The 14,811-nt window shown below is 41.7% G+C and overlaps 1 protein-coding gene across 1 annotated transcript in view; it reads right to left on the bottom strand.

Annotated features, from left to right (window-relative positions):
• RFTN1 (raftlin, lipid raft linker 1) overlaps positions 1-14,811 on the bottom strand; it is a 308,799-nt gene that overhangs the window by 69,499 nt on the left and 224,489 nt on the right. The window contains exons 5-6 of the mRNA XM_083188794.1: positions 12,539-12,941; positions 9,539-9,742 (exon numbers count right to left, since the gene is read on the bottom strand). Coding sequence (XP_083044920.1) covers positions 9,539-9,742; positions 12,539-12,941 — 607 coding nt within the window. The remainder of the gene's footprint in view (positions 1-9,538; positions 9,743-12,538; positions 12,942-14,811) is intronic.

Raw genomic sequence — 14,811 nt, 5'->3', positions numbered from 1 at the left:
AGAACTTAATATTTGCATGCTGACCTGGAAGCACCTCAATTTGTGGACAACTCTGGTAGTATAATATGCGCTAGAGTAACAAAAGGAGAAAAGTTTTGCAAAGTATTTGATTTACAGTAGGCAAAGTAGTTTGACTGTTAAGAATAAATGCTAAAAGTAACATAAAACTATTTGTCCACAATAAAATACCGTAATGAATTGTGTGATCGCTAGTAGCATTTATCATGTAAAGTACAATTAAACACAAGCACAAATGCAAAATTACAATAATAAATGTAATTTGATACAAAAATATGTAATCGGAATGTTATTAATTGACTTATTAAGTAATGTAAATATGGCTGCAATTTTGTATAATATAGCAACCACACTACACAGGAGGGGTTCCAGAGACAATGGGCCTAATTCAGACCTGCAAGAACAAGTGACAGTAGGTACGTGGCGCAGTGTTGCCTTGAATCACAATCCCTGAAGGTACACCTTTACTTCGAAATACAGATATGGAAAAGAATGGGATATAGATACAATGGCGCAAATAAAGAAATACTTGAAGTTATTCTTTCAGACTCCTCTTTTCGTGAGATGAGGTGGATCTCAAGTGAATATTGGTTGTCAGGCCGTATTAATTCGTGAAAAGACAAAAGAATAAACAATAATTAAAATCCGTGTGTGTGGTTTATTATAAACACTCCAGTGAGTGGTATCATAAATGCTGAGATAAGTTGAGTTCCGCAAGGCGTACCAAAACTCACGTTGATTTTAAATGTTATCCCTCTTATAAAGGTTTCTTTAGGCACAATCTCGGGGAGCTCAGCCTCTCAGCATCAGTGAGCATATTCTCATTTGTGACGTAATTTCACACGTGCTCAAAAAAAGGAGAAATGGTGTCTCAGATAGCAAAGTGACTTTTTAATTGAGTAAGTGGGGGGCTGTACAAAAATGGTATATCTTGACAGCGTACCTCACCTACATTTTAATCAGATAGAATACACATAAAAAGGTTTCTTTATACTGAATTTCGTGAAAGCGTACCCCTACTCACCCTACTCACGGTGTGTTTTGGGGTTTTCAAACCTATAAAGGTTTCTTTATGCTGGTGTGACAGGTGAGATGCTTGTGAGAACCAGATGTGTGTCTGTTGGCCCGGCAACTCCGATATTTCAAGATATATAAAACATAAAAGGTTTTTGACCCATGTAATTGGGTATCGCAATTTATGTCTTATGCAACAGGTCTATTCGCCAAACAATAATGGCGTACCTTAATCACCCCTTATAGAGGGGGGCAAAAGCCCGTAGCGGTTTCTTTTCCTATTGATAATCAATCAATGAGGTTTAGCAGGAATCGAGCCAGAGATTCGATTGGATAAAAAATCCTCCGCAAAGTTAAATACATACAAAAAATATTTTACATATGTCCCATGAACAGACCATGCGGACATGAAACAAAACAAAACCAAAATGTCCAATAGGATCCAAAAAGACTTTAAAACATGAGTAAAAACATACATACATCCAGGAGTGTGGCTGCTCACTTTCCTCTGACAGGATCTACGCGTTTCGGTCTAGCTGACCTTTATCAAGAACCGAGTAAATCTGAATCTAATTAAAACAGCACACCCTATTGAGTGTCTGGCCAGAATGGGAGGAATAAGCCAGGTTCATGTGGATGGCCAAAATGGGAGGGTTGAGCTGCGACATGTATCCAATTGGGTACAACTGGAAGAGGCTGTCAGGTGACTAGTCATTGTTGGAGGGGCTTGGAGTATTCTGCATCTATATAAAAGTACATATACAGTTTGTATATCCAACTTACATGCAAGTTCTTGGTAAAGCCTAAAATCAAAATCTGCCAACTATTTAACATTAGCGAAAACAAAAGTAAGGTTCTTTAAAAAGAATGAGTTCTGCTCATATATTACATTACAGATTTGGATGAGCGAGTGTTTGAATGATCAGAAGGGAACATGAACCCCTAGGGAGTGGAAGAGTGAGCACATTATATAGAAGGACTTGTAGGGTTAAAAGCTTTTAGGCTGTTTAGCCAATGTAGTGTTACAGGGGGAATGTTTATGGTGGGGTATCAGGATATTTAAACTATGTTCTGTTAGGGACCTGCCATTTTTGTGTGTTCCCCTTCCACTCTTCATCATTTTCTATTTGACTTTTGTGGGCTATCATCTTCTTCGTACTGGGGGAAAAAGAGCAGTCCATTGGCTATTGCCTTGCTTTGTACAGTATGTGAGCTCTTGTTTACAATACACCATTTAGGCTGATCTGCCCTACTGTAGTCAATGGCACTGGCTGGCAAGCCAGGCTCAATTTGGTGTACTTATGCTAGGGTTAGAGCCTTGTATTTGCTGTCTGAAATAGGAAATGGGCCTAGCAAGATTTTGTTGTGGACTTCTGATAGTGTAATATGTAATGGCACGGACTAGCTGGCCCTTATTTCCTTCTGCCACCATATTTATTTATTGATGTTTTGAACTGAAGGGTTGACCATTTTAATGCCATTTTTTTGGCTGTGTCATTATTTTAGTACTATTAAATACTAGTTAGTTATACCCCTTTCAGATCACACCTAATTACCAGGTAAATGTCAGTTTGTTGCCGGTTTGACTCCATAATAGGTGTTATCTGAAAGGGCTTACCGGGTCCAGCAACCCGGGAGCAATCCAGCATTACAAACCGGTAAAAAAGCAGGGTTCTAAATGGTTCATTGCCAGGTTGCTTTGCAGTGTGAAAGGGTTAACCAAGTACACTGATGGAGGAGGCAGTGCTTGGAGAAGAGCCAGCTCCAATCGCTGCCTCCCCCCTCCCCGATTATGCTCTCCCCAACCACCGCATGACATCAGTGACATCAGGTCGCTGAAGGGGCCTGGGAAAGCAAAATGCAGGTCGCAATGGGACTGAACCATTTTTAAAGTCCAGGTGTGACCCTGCATTTTGCGATATGAAAGCGGTATAATTGGCTACTGTGTATAATGTAAGACTCAGGCTTAAATCTGACACAATTATGATTGAAAATAAATTAAAAGAAAGAGCTCTTTATGGCTAATATAGAAAACATTTATCTTCAAAGTGCACACAAATAAGATAATGCTATTTATTCCATAGGACTCATATGAGACAGGTTTCTAATAAATTGAGCCTGCATATTGGTTGAGCCAACAAAATGGCTGCTTCCTGTATAGCAATGAGCACATGTTCAAAGGAGGTGAAATGTCCCTTGGTTATTAGAGTAAGATGTTTCTTAACACAGACATTGTCACATCTTTGTCTGCAATATTTGCTATTTATATGCTTTGTGGTTGAATACACTTACTCAGATATTTTTGATGAAGTCCAATCTTATTAAGGACTAACGCAAAATACAATCTTATTAAGGATTCCATTAAGCAGCAGAGGAAATGTCTCCTTTTGAGAAAAGTAATGAAGTCACAGAATATTTCTACAGGCTCATTACATCTAATTTCCTGTTTCAGATATAATCTTTAAATGTACATGTTTGGAACATCTAGCTAATTCATTACTAAAAACTCATTTATTTCCTGATATTAGTCATAACAACATTATTGTATCACTTACAGCTCTGAGTAGATTGTGATGTGGCATATTATTTCATGTTATTGTAACAGAAGAGCCAGAGATGTATATCGGAAATGTGCACTATCACTGTAGCACCTCATTCAGACAATGTAATTAAAATTAATTTATGGCTGCAGATGTTGATATTGGTAGGCATACTTAGACAATAGAGAACAAGTCGTGAGAGGATTTATGATTTTTCAAACCTGGGAAATCAACATATTAAGTTATCAGAGGGGAGTTCTTTCTTTCAAATGTTGTGGACCCTTTATAGTTATTGCTTGATCATTACCACCCAATATAACCCCACGCAGATGGCACAGGGAGGGGTTGTCTGTAACAATAGGAGGAGGGTAACAATAGGAGGAGGGTATTTCTGTCCTGAGTACCATGGGTTACATGAAGGCTTAACATGGCCCTGACAGGGCCCCTAACCACCCATTCATGGGAACCGATTAAAATAAAGTATGTTCTGCATGCCAGCACTTCTAAATCTCAGATTCACCACCTACCTGATGAAGGAGATATTTATCTATCTACAGTTGTGGCTGCCACCAGTTTACCCGCAAATGGGTCACCCCTGCGGCTGCATTGCAAATGTGCCCACTAGTGACCAGTCACAGGAATATATACAACCATGCAATACTGTGGATCACGGGGCAGATTTTACAGGGTACATATTAATCTGAACAAAGTTGGAAATGGGGGGAGGTCAGGACAAAGTGGAGCTGACAAAGGGGAGTACAAAGGAGGGAGGGGAAGAATGGATGAACATATAAAGTGGGAGGTGAGGAGGGAGGGGAGACACTGAAGTGGGTGCGGGAGGGTGGAAGGCCCTGGAGTCAACCGGAGAAGGATTATGGGAAGGAAGGAGGTGAAAGCAGATCACAAAGGTTATTAACTCCCTCCTGACATTGGACATATTAATTGTAAATGGCATACGCATTACTGACCTCGACCCAGTACATTTTTCTGGTTATTTTGAAATATTTAGAAGAGGGGTTGCCCTTACGCTCTTTCCTAGTGATTAACTGGTGAATACCAGAAAATACTTTACTACAGATAGAATGAAGAAGTACAGTCGAGGATGTAATGCCTATATCTTAACCGGTATTAATAGCATATGATGCATTAAGTTACCATATTATTCATGGACATTTTATTAATTTCATTAAAACTAGCAAAAAAAATGCATTAACAATTTTCGGCAATAAAGAGATTTCAAAAGCAAAGAAGGTATTAATGGAGTGGTTGCTGCATAAATAAATTTCTTGAATACCCTCAGCGTTGGAAGGTTTCAGACATGAACAATCTCTTTCAGACCATAAAGAAAAGACACCACTCTCCCCACGGAAGGATTACAATAAAAGCATCATGTGGATGAAATTTGATAACACAATTTAAAATATGACATACCTACCTAGAATGCTCCACTCCACCCTCTTTGCTCCTTCAGCCCTAGCTGTTATTTATGTTTATTTTCAGTAAACTGTCCACTCTTAAATGTGTCCATAGTGGAGGTGCATTGACAACGGTACAGTATATGATATTTAAAACACAAAGAGTAATTTAAATCCCATTTTTTCTTGCAAAAAAAGAAAACCCCGCCAGATTTTAAAATAGATAGGATCCGGAATAAGTTCCCAGACCTATGGGCTATTTCACACGCTCCGGCTCCTGCCGGGCGGCGATATCCCACACGGCCAGGAAGCCGTGCCGCACACAGTAGTTTACAATGGAGGGGATGGCCACATCCCGGCAGCCGTCCCTTCCAGTGGTGGGATCCGGCTGCAACCGGGCGGCTGGGCCGTGGCCGTCCCATGTGAATGGACACATTTGTGTCCATTATTAACTGCTGTGTGCGGCAAGGCTTCCGGGCCGTGCAGGATTTCGCCGCCCCGGCAGGAGCCGAAGCGTGTGAAATAGCCCTATGTGTTTTTAAAATAGCGGACACAAAACAACTGCACATATTGGGGATTTACTTCCAAGACCTCAGTAGATCCTGAAAAAAATGCTTGATAATTGCCGGCATATCTAATTGAATCGCCCCCGGGAGATCAATTAGCCACATTAATATTTAATTAAATTTAAGACCCCCCATACAAGTAGTTGGGGCACTGGCTGATCTGATGAATGAAGCTTCCAATTAACTGAACAATTGTATAAAAATACGTACTAAATATGGGTTTTATATTTTGGAAATTCTTTTTTGTTTTTAGGGCAAAAGGCTCCCAAATTCTTTGTTTACCTTACTATTGTTATTTTCTTCTGATGCACTGAAGTTAAACCATGTATCAGTCTCTTTGTGAACAGAATTTTTTTTTTTGTAGGATAAACATTAAAAAATGATCATGATCAGACATGACTGTCTCACACTGTACTGCGCTGACAAACTTAGGGGAAAATAATAATCTATGTGAGGTGAATTTCACTGGCTGTTCTCACTTATATGCTATATTTAATGTACCATGTAAAACCTGTCAGCTGCATTACAAGCAAACACATGCTGTTTTTTCTGTCACAATCCCAAAATCAATTTTCAAGCTGTGAGGTGTAATGGTGCCACAATTCTGTCATACAAGCTTAGTCTTCTAACACTTATTACAGTTAATAATTTTTACTCATGTGTCTAATCTTATTTCTCCTGCACAGCACGGCTGGACCCCACAATGAGGGAGCATATTGCGTCTGTGTTCCAGACCTCTGTTCTCTGTGGCAGAATTGCACTGACTTAAGCTCTGGGCACGGAGGGGGTTAACATGCCTAATTTACATAATGCCATTGTTAGGTCCAACACAATATCATAATCATGCTGATGATACAAAAAAAAAGAAATGCATGATTAGAACTTGTATTTAAAAAAAAAGCAGCTGTGTGGAAATTGAAATTATTATTCTGTCATCTGCGTATTTTGTAAGGGAAAGCTGAATGTCTCGCCTTGTCCTAAGTAGTAAAAAACACATAAACCCCCCCACACACACAAAAACCATAGCAATGATAGTGCTTTAGTAAATGTCCTCTGAAAGGCAGCAAAAGCAAAATGACTTCTGTAAAAAAATTCTATTATATTCAGAAATTGGATATGTGTATGTTAATTTACTGATACAATGAATCAGCTCAGAACATTAGAATGATTACTGCAAATGTAAGAAGAAATGACTGAATATAAAGAGCACTCAAGAACACACAAAGAAAATGAGTAATACATCTTTGACGGTGTGAGGAGCCAGACATGGCCTTGTGTCACCCCACTGTGCATCCCATGCATGGCCCTGTGTCACCCTGCAGTCCATCACATGCATGGCCTTGTGTCACCCCACTGTGCATCACATATATGGCCTTGTGTCACCCTGCAGTCCATCACATGCATTGGCCTTGTGCCACCGCACTGTGCATCCCATACATGGCCTTGTGTCACCCTGCAGTACGCCACATGCATGGCCTTGTGTCACCCCACTGTGCATCCCATGCATTGCCTTGTGTCACCCTGCAGTCCATCACAAGCATGGCCTTGTGCCACCGCACTGTGCATCCCAAGCATGGCCTTGTGACACCACACTGTGCATTACATGCATGGCCTTGTGTCACCCCTCTGTGCTTCCTATACATGACCTTGGGTCACTCACTATGCATCGCATGTATAGCCTTGTGTCACAACACTGGATACCATGCGTGGCCTCGTGTCACCCCACTGTACATCGCATGCATGGTATTGTGTCACCCCGCTGTGCATCGCATGTATGGACTTGTAACACTATAGGGTGTATCCAATGCGGCTGGCGAGGGGGTTTTCATGGCAAGGCTAATGCAGGGTGGCCACATGACCGTTCGATAATCTGGTGTGTTTTTGTCAGCATTCGATAAATTGCATGATTGAATGCACAATTCTACGCCAAAAAAAAAGCATTTTTGACTTATCGAAAGGTGTGCTTTAAGGAAAATTGAACCCGATATTGCGTTGAATGCAATCGCACAATTGTATGGGTAGCATAAGATAAGCAACAGGACAACAGCGCGGCAAGAACCGAGATTGTACGGTGTATGGAGCAAAAGAGAGTTTGTGTAAGAGAGGTTAAGAGGCCCTGCTCGAACTTACATTCAAAAGGGTACATATAAGCATATAAAGATCACTTTATAAATCTGCAGCGACAGTAAAGATATTTGTAATACAGCAATTTACCTTAGACAGTTGGCTGTAGCTACTCAGCTACTCAAGACACTCAGCTCCCCATGATTCTGGCTAGGAAAAAAAATGCTTTATAGCTTTTCCTGCCAGCCCCCCCCCCCACACACACACACACACACATATGTGTGACCACATGTACATTGCACTGGAAGCCTGGATTTGGGCTTCTCTTTGCAGATTCATTCAAAATAAACATTGTTATCTAGAGATAGGGGGACAGCTTCTTTAAATACTTTTGAGAACATTTGGGGTCATTTAACCCACCTCCCCTACCTTTTTAGCTTTGAGTGGGTTAATTGCAAGTGCTATACTACAAAAGCCATTGTTGGAAATTTACCAAGATGGCAGTTCTGTTTCACATGCGATGTTGCTATGGGCAACCAATCAGAATCTACTTCTTATTTATTGAATAACTTCCAGAAGTTAATAGATAGTATCTGATTGGTTGCCCATAGCAACATCCCATGTGAAATAGAACTCCCATTCTCCAATTTCCCCCATTGTTTCTTATTTTGCACTGATGAGACGTAATAATATTGGACGGCTGTATACGGATCCGCTATAGGTCTACAGTACCTCTGCTGTTAACCAACTTGTGTCATTATGGGCCTTATTCAGATCTGAGTGCAGTACAAATTTGTTTGGAAAATGGGCAAAACCATGTGCACTGCAGGTGGGGCAGATGTAACATGTGCAGAGACTTACAGAGTTACATTTGGGTGGGGTGTGTTGAAACTGAAATCTTAATTGCAGTGTAAAAATAATGCAGCCAGTATTTACCCTGCACAGAAACAAAATAACTCACACAAACCTAACTCTCTCTATAGATGTCACATCTGCCCCACCTGCAGTGCACATGATTTTGGCCATTTTCCCAAAAATTTGTACTGCGATCAGATCTGAATAAGGGCCATAATGACACACTTAAAAATAAAACTCCTAAACCATGCAACGGTATAGATGGGAGTTTACCAGATGTTGGTGAGTAAAAGCGCCTGTAGAATGGTCTCCTGGGTTCTCTGGAAAACCCTCCTCCAGGTACTTTAACAGCACACCAGCGCGGCAGACCTCCTCTTTTGTATGGCACACTCCAGTCCTTAGCTGCAACGTGTATCGGGAACCCCATGTCCCTTCCTGCCTGATGCAAATATTCTTCATTTTTCTACATCATACCATACTATGTGGCAGATGTAACAATAATTGAAAATATTGTCATCACAATGATAAATGGTGCTCCAGCCAATCAGCTCCTATTTGTCATGTGTCAATGAAAAATTGTAGTTAGGAGCTGATTGGATGGAGCACCATCATCTATGGGGTTTATTCAATGAGGCTGGCGAGGGGGTTAAATGGCGGGGATCGCCAAAAACAAGCGATCATCGCCATTTAACCCTCGCACCAAGGGACATCGAGGATTCCCCCAAACAGCGAGGCTTGTGGCCATTTAGCCGCGAGCCTCACTGTTTTAGTGGCCACATACACCATTTCCCCTTCGCTCCAAAAACTTAGCGAGAGGGAGATGACGTGTGCAGGGGGTCAGTTGAATACTGACCCTGCGAGCTGTTACAGAAAGCATTGAATACACCACTATGTTATTAAATCTGCCCCAATAAGCTACAATAGGGTAACACATGGAAATACTGACAGCTCTAGAGGACTGAAACTCTGCCTCTTCTATTTACTTCCAGCTGACTTTATCAGGGAATGTCAATAAAACACCTTGAATGCATGAAATAGAGTATTTGTCATATGTAAAATTCCATACCATTTACCATTCCAAGATAAAAGACCGCATTCACTAGAGAGCATCCTTTTCTGAAGTGGTCTGTCATGTGCTCCAACCAATTTGCTTCCAGACCATTAATGGTACTTTTATCCTTTGAAATTTTCATTGGGATGTTCACAGTGTAATATTTTCTGTACCTTTGTTGGGTCTTGGGCTTATTAAAAATAGCCAAAATCTCAGATTCTGAAAAATAAAAATAAAATAAGCTTTAATAATCTCCTATTATTTATGAAAAAGGATTCACTGGACCCTAATAAAGACCAATGATGTGGGAAATACTTTCCACCTGTCTAGTTGAAGACAATCATTTTGTGCAGTGAAACATCATAAGCCCATTAATTCTAAGTTGTAACTCCAGGCCCAAAATCTCCTGATTATGGATGCACATTAACAATTTGTTAACTTTGAAAGGGGTGTGGTGTCACCAAAAGCATGCATTTCTAAAGGCACGTGTTTTGGGACTGTATTTGAGTGAAGGTGCATTTTTTTGCTATATGATAGTCAAAGCTTTAACACATATCGAAGGTTATAAAAAAAATGTAAATAGTAGTAATAGTAAATATAAACATGCAATAGTAAATAACAATAGTAAAAAAATACGGTACTTGTGTATTATCCCGGCGCCCACGATTTCCATCGTAGGGCATTGTACAACCAAAAATCGCGTTGCATCGCATGCAATCATATTGCATGCGATGCGACGCGATTGGACCCGATTTTTAATTGTACAGGCACCCAGATATCTGATTTCTATGTTAAATGCCCCCCCCCCCCCCCGACCCGATTTTTCATTGTACACCCACCCTGATGGGTAATGAGTATGTTAAATGCCCCCCCCCCCCCCCCCCCATTGTTAACACCACCCCACTATCAACACCAACCCAAAGCGTGGCGAGCGCAGCGAACCTGCGAGGGGCGGCAGTACGCGTCCTCCGACCTTTTCATACCCCCACTATCCACGTCGGCGTGGAGTTGATCTTAGATAGTGTGGCGAACGCAGCAAACCACGAGCCCGAAGCGCGGCGAGTGAACGCGAATTACTTCACATATACTCCGCATCCGCTCGCCACGCTTTGGGCTTGGTGGCTCACTGCGCTCGCCACACTATATAAAATCAACTCCACGCCGACGTGGATAGTGGGGGTATGAAAAGGTCGGAGGACACGTACCGCCGCCCCATGCGGGCTCGCTGCGCTCGCCACGCTTCAGGTTGGCGTTGATAGTGGGGTGACGGTAACAATGGGAGGGCATTTAACATACTCATTACCCATCAGGGTGGGTATACAATTAAAAATCGGGTCTGGGGGGGCATTTAACATGGGAATAAGCCCAAATCGGGCATGATCACGTTGCATCGCATCCCATGCCATTATAATGGCATGCAATGCGACGCGATATAAAAATTGTATACTCAGCCCGGGGAAAGGTCACATCGCATGCCATCGCATACCTTAATTAGTGGTATGCGATGCGATGAGTGCCATGATAATAGACAAGTACCAAAAATACATATAGTATGTATTCATTATAAAGGCAAATATGAGGATTTGGATAACTACTAAATGCTTTTGCCACACATTCAGCAAATACTATACTGAATGAACGATAAAACAGTTGCGAATGCTAAAATTTACCAGGATGTGCTCAAGCTCAGCTGGGATGAGGGACTGGTTTGGAGCCTTATCCATTCCCACCATACTTGGCAACTCCAAATGAGACCTGGACTTTTTGTAACAGTCCCACACACTTCTTGGGGCCTCTGGAAATCCCTACCAGCAGGGCTATTTTTCAGCAGGCTCCAGCAGGAACTGAGGCCCTTATTCTAGTTCACTCTTTCTGACAAAATATTTCTTAGATGGACAAAACCATGTGCACTGCAGGTGAGGCAGGTGTTACTTGTGCAGAGATAGTTAGATTTGGGTGGGGTTTTACACCTGCCTCACCTGCAGTGCACATGGTTTTGTCCATCTAAGAAATATTTTGTCAGAAAGAGTGAACTAGAATAAGGGCCTCAGTTCCTGCTGGAGCCTGCTGAAAAATAGCCCTGCCTACCAGCATAATTGAAGCCTCGTTAGTGCAGTTAGAAAATGACCACACACAAGCCCTCAATTATGGTCTCCAATACAATAATGCCCAATAACAATTTAATCCTCTACCACTGAATAAACAGTAATGATTAAGCATGGCAGGCTAAGGATTGCCTACCACAACTGTTTGCAGAAAGCCTTGAAAAGCCACAAAATAACTAATGGAGTCTGTGTTCTCCATTAGTTACCAGTTAGTGACCATATTGCCAGTGAGGGAAGTGTGATAAATCGCCGGGTGTGCGCTCCCGTTTTCAGCCCCATTGTAATCGCTGGTCGCAGGCGCTTGCTCCTGCGACCAGCTAATTACCTCTGCGGCTCCCCCAGCAGAGGTTCCTTTTCATCAGCGACCATCTATGGTCGCTGATGAAAAGGAGACACTGGGCAATATATTGCTCAGCAATATATTACAAGCAATATATTGCTAGCAATATATCTCCCGCCCCATGTGTACGCACCTTAAGACACTGTCACCCTTAGATCTCAGCAATTCAGGGTCTGTCCAACAGTGAGCGAATAGCACATTCTACCTAGTTTCAAACGGGTATGGGTCATGGGGTCGACTGTATAAAAGTTGACATACATTAGGTCAACCACTAAATGTCGACTCGACTTAGGTTGACATGGCTAAGGTCGACGGGGTCAAAGGGTCAACAAAAGCATTAGGTCAACAATGGGAAGTCAAAAGGTCGACCTCTCAACCCTGTTGACCTTTTCATGTGTTTACCCAAGCGCTGTTGACTAATGTATGTCGACCTTCATAGTGTTGACCTAGTGGCCGTATCCCTTCCACAATGCAGGATTATTTGTAAAATATTCTGAAACACTAAAAGTATTCTATTTACATATTCTTTTTATGTCTTAGCAAAACTAAAGGCCCATGTTCTGTACTTACTTCTAATGCTGCAGTTATCATTCAGACTAGACTCCGTTGTTATCTTGTCTTGAATGAACACATCCTCATTTGAGATAGAGAAGTTGAGTTCTTCTAATTGATCTACTTCGTCTAGAGGTGCAAACTCCACTTTTTGCTGCTCAATAACATCCACCCTATCGACTGCTTTGGGCTGCTCAGCATTTTCCCTGCTCTTTGTCGGCGAAGTGCTTCCATTAGTACAATCCGACTTATCCGCAGAAGTATGATCCTCCGTGTCACTGCATGCTTTATTGGCAGCTGAGTGTTCTGGAGAGCTTGTTTGACTCAAGCTATCAGACAGGCTGTATGGCAGGTCCTTTGATATGTAGTATCCCTGTACTATTCCAGCAAACTTTGATCCTTGACTAGCTGCATCCTCAATCTATGAAGAAATGAAATAAATTTAATATAGTGCTCTGAATATTTTACAAAAGGAGCATATACTGTACAGTATATAATACTTTATTAGAGTATTTACATGCCAGCAAATGATACAAACAATATTATCATACTAGTTAAAAGCTCGTCAATATACTTTCACTTTAAGTGGTGACAGTTTCGACTTTCACTATGACAAAGGAGTAATTTGGTCCATCGAGTGGCCTCTAGTGGTCACTGGTAGTACTTCACCTCATAGAGTTGAGTAGTTAGCCTGATAGATAGATAGATAGATAGATAGATAGATAGATAGATAGATAGATAGATAGATAGATAGATAGATAGATACAGTATATGGACATTATTTTTAAAATGTTTTCTGCTTTTCTAAATGGATGTCACTGAAATATTAAAGTTGGGTACACATTAAACAATTTACAAATGACAAAATGTCAACGATTTCCCTTTCCCCTTTCAATATATTGTGTATCATTAGCAGTGGCGTAACTATAATTTATGTGCCCCCCCCTGCCGATAACTAAGCAACGCAGTGCTGTGGGAACATTATGGAATGACAGGATATCTTTATTGGGCCCCTTGGGACCTGTTGGGCCCTAGGCAGGTGCCTAGGTTGGCTTGTGAAAAATCTGCATCTGATGTGCACCCAGAATGCGATTTTGAAGACCAAAAACTCACAATAATTTTAAGTGGACCTCTCAGACAGGATATGGCAATCATGTATTGTATTGTCTGGGGAAGGGAGGTCCGGGGTGTCCTTGACGGGGTTAGGGGGGGTGCTGCCTGTGACAGTTGTTACCAGGGAGAGGAAGAGCGAGAGAATAAAGCCTCCCTGCCTCCCTGTATGGTCCTGGCATGTAGCAAAAAATTTAACGGCCCAGACCACATGGGGAGGCTGTAATCTCCCCTTCTCTATGTCCCTGGTGAAAGCTATCATAGGCATCCCCCTGCATCCCCCTGGACAAGACACCCTCAGGTTGGGACACCCCCCCAGGACCGGACACTATAAGTTCCAGATTGCAGAGTTTGATGTCCGTTCTTGGATCTTGTCCGGTTCCGGTTTTTACTTAGTCTCAGAGTTGATCCATACTATGCAGACTTATGCAGACTTATAATCATGGCCCCAGCCTCACTACACGATGCTTAGATTACCAGCATTGTAAAGCGGGCGGTGGGGCTATGAAGACGGGAATCAGTGCCAATCACCACATCACTCTGCCCACTTTCACTAGGTAAGCGGACTGTTTAGATGGGGTCTGGGCAGGTGGAGGATTGGTCTGGGAGACATATCAATTATATGTTTCCTTTATGCCACATATGTAACATGGAATGGCCCTAATAATCATAAATTCTGCTTGCAACATTCAGTTATTAACACACACATATCTGAGAATACGATTGGTAAATCTGTCCCACGTCTGGTATACTGGGGAGTAGCTATTGGAAGGTGATGCCTGGATGTTAGTGAAATCATTCAGAAGTGATCGGATCTAGCAGACTATTGAGAGGATGCTTATTCTGGGACATTTGTGTTTTGCTAAGTGATCCACAACCATTTCCTGTCTTCAGTGTTGCACAGAGATGGAGGGGTTCAGCCACACCCTGTGTGTTAATGAGACCCATTTTTCATCTACATGTTGCACTTTTGGTGAAAAGGCACATTTAAAGGCACAGTCCAAACATACTATTAAAAACTTCAACACATACACATTCATGAGCAATGTAAACCATAACATAGGCTAAACAGGCAGTGTACTCCTAGAAAAGTGTAGTCTATAGAAAGAAGTGGTATTAGGTATTTGTACTTTAATCTGATGTTTACAACTTCACAAAGTGCACTTTAACTGTGTTTCTGC

Source organism: Crinia signifera, chromosome 5 (genome assembly GCF_055691185.1).
Source record: "Crinia signifera chromosome 5, ASM5569118v1, whole genome shotgun sequence".
Lineage (NCBI taxonomy): Eukaryota > Metazoa > Chordata > Amphibia > Anura > Myobatrachidae > Crinia > Crinia signifera.
This window is presented reverse-complemented; position numbering and strand designations above follow the sequence as displayed.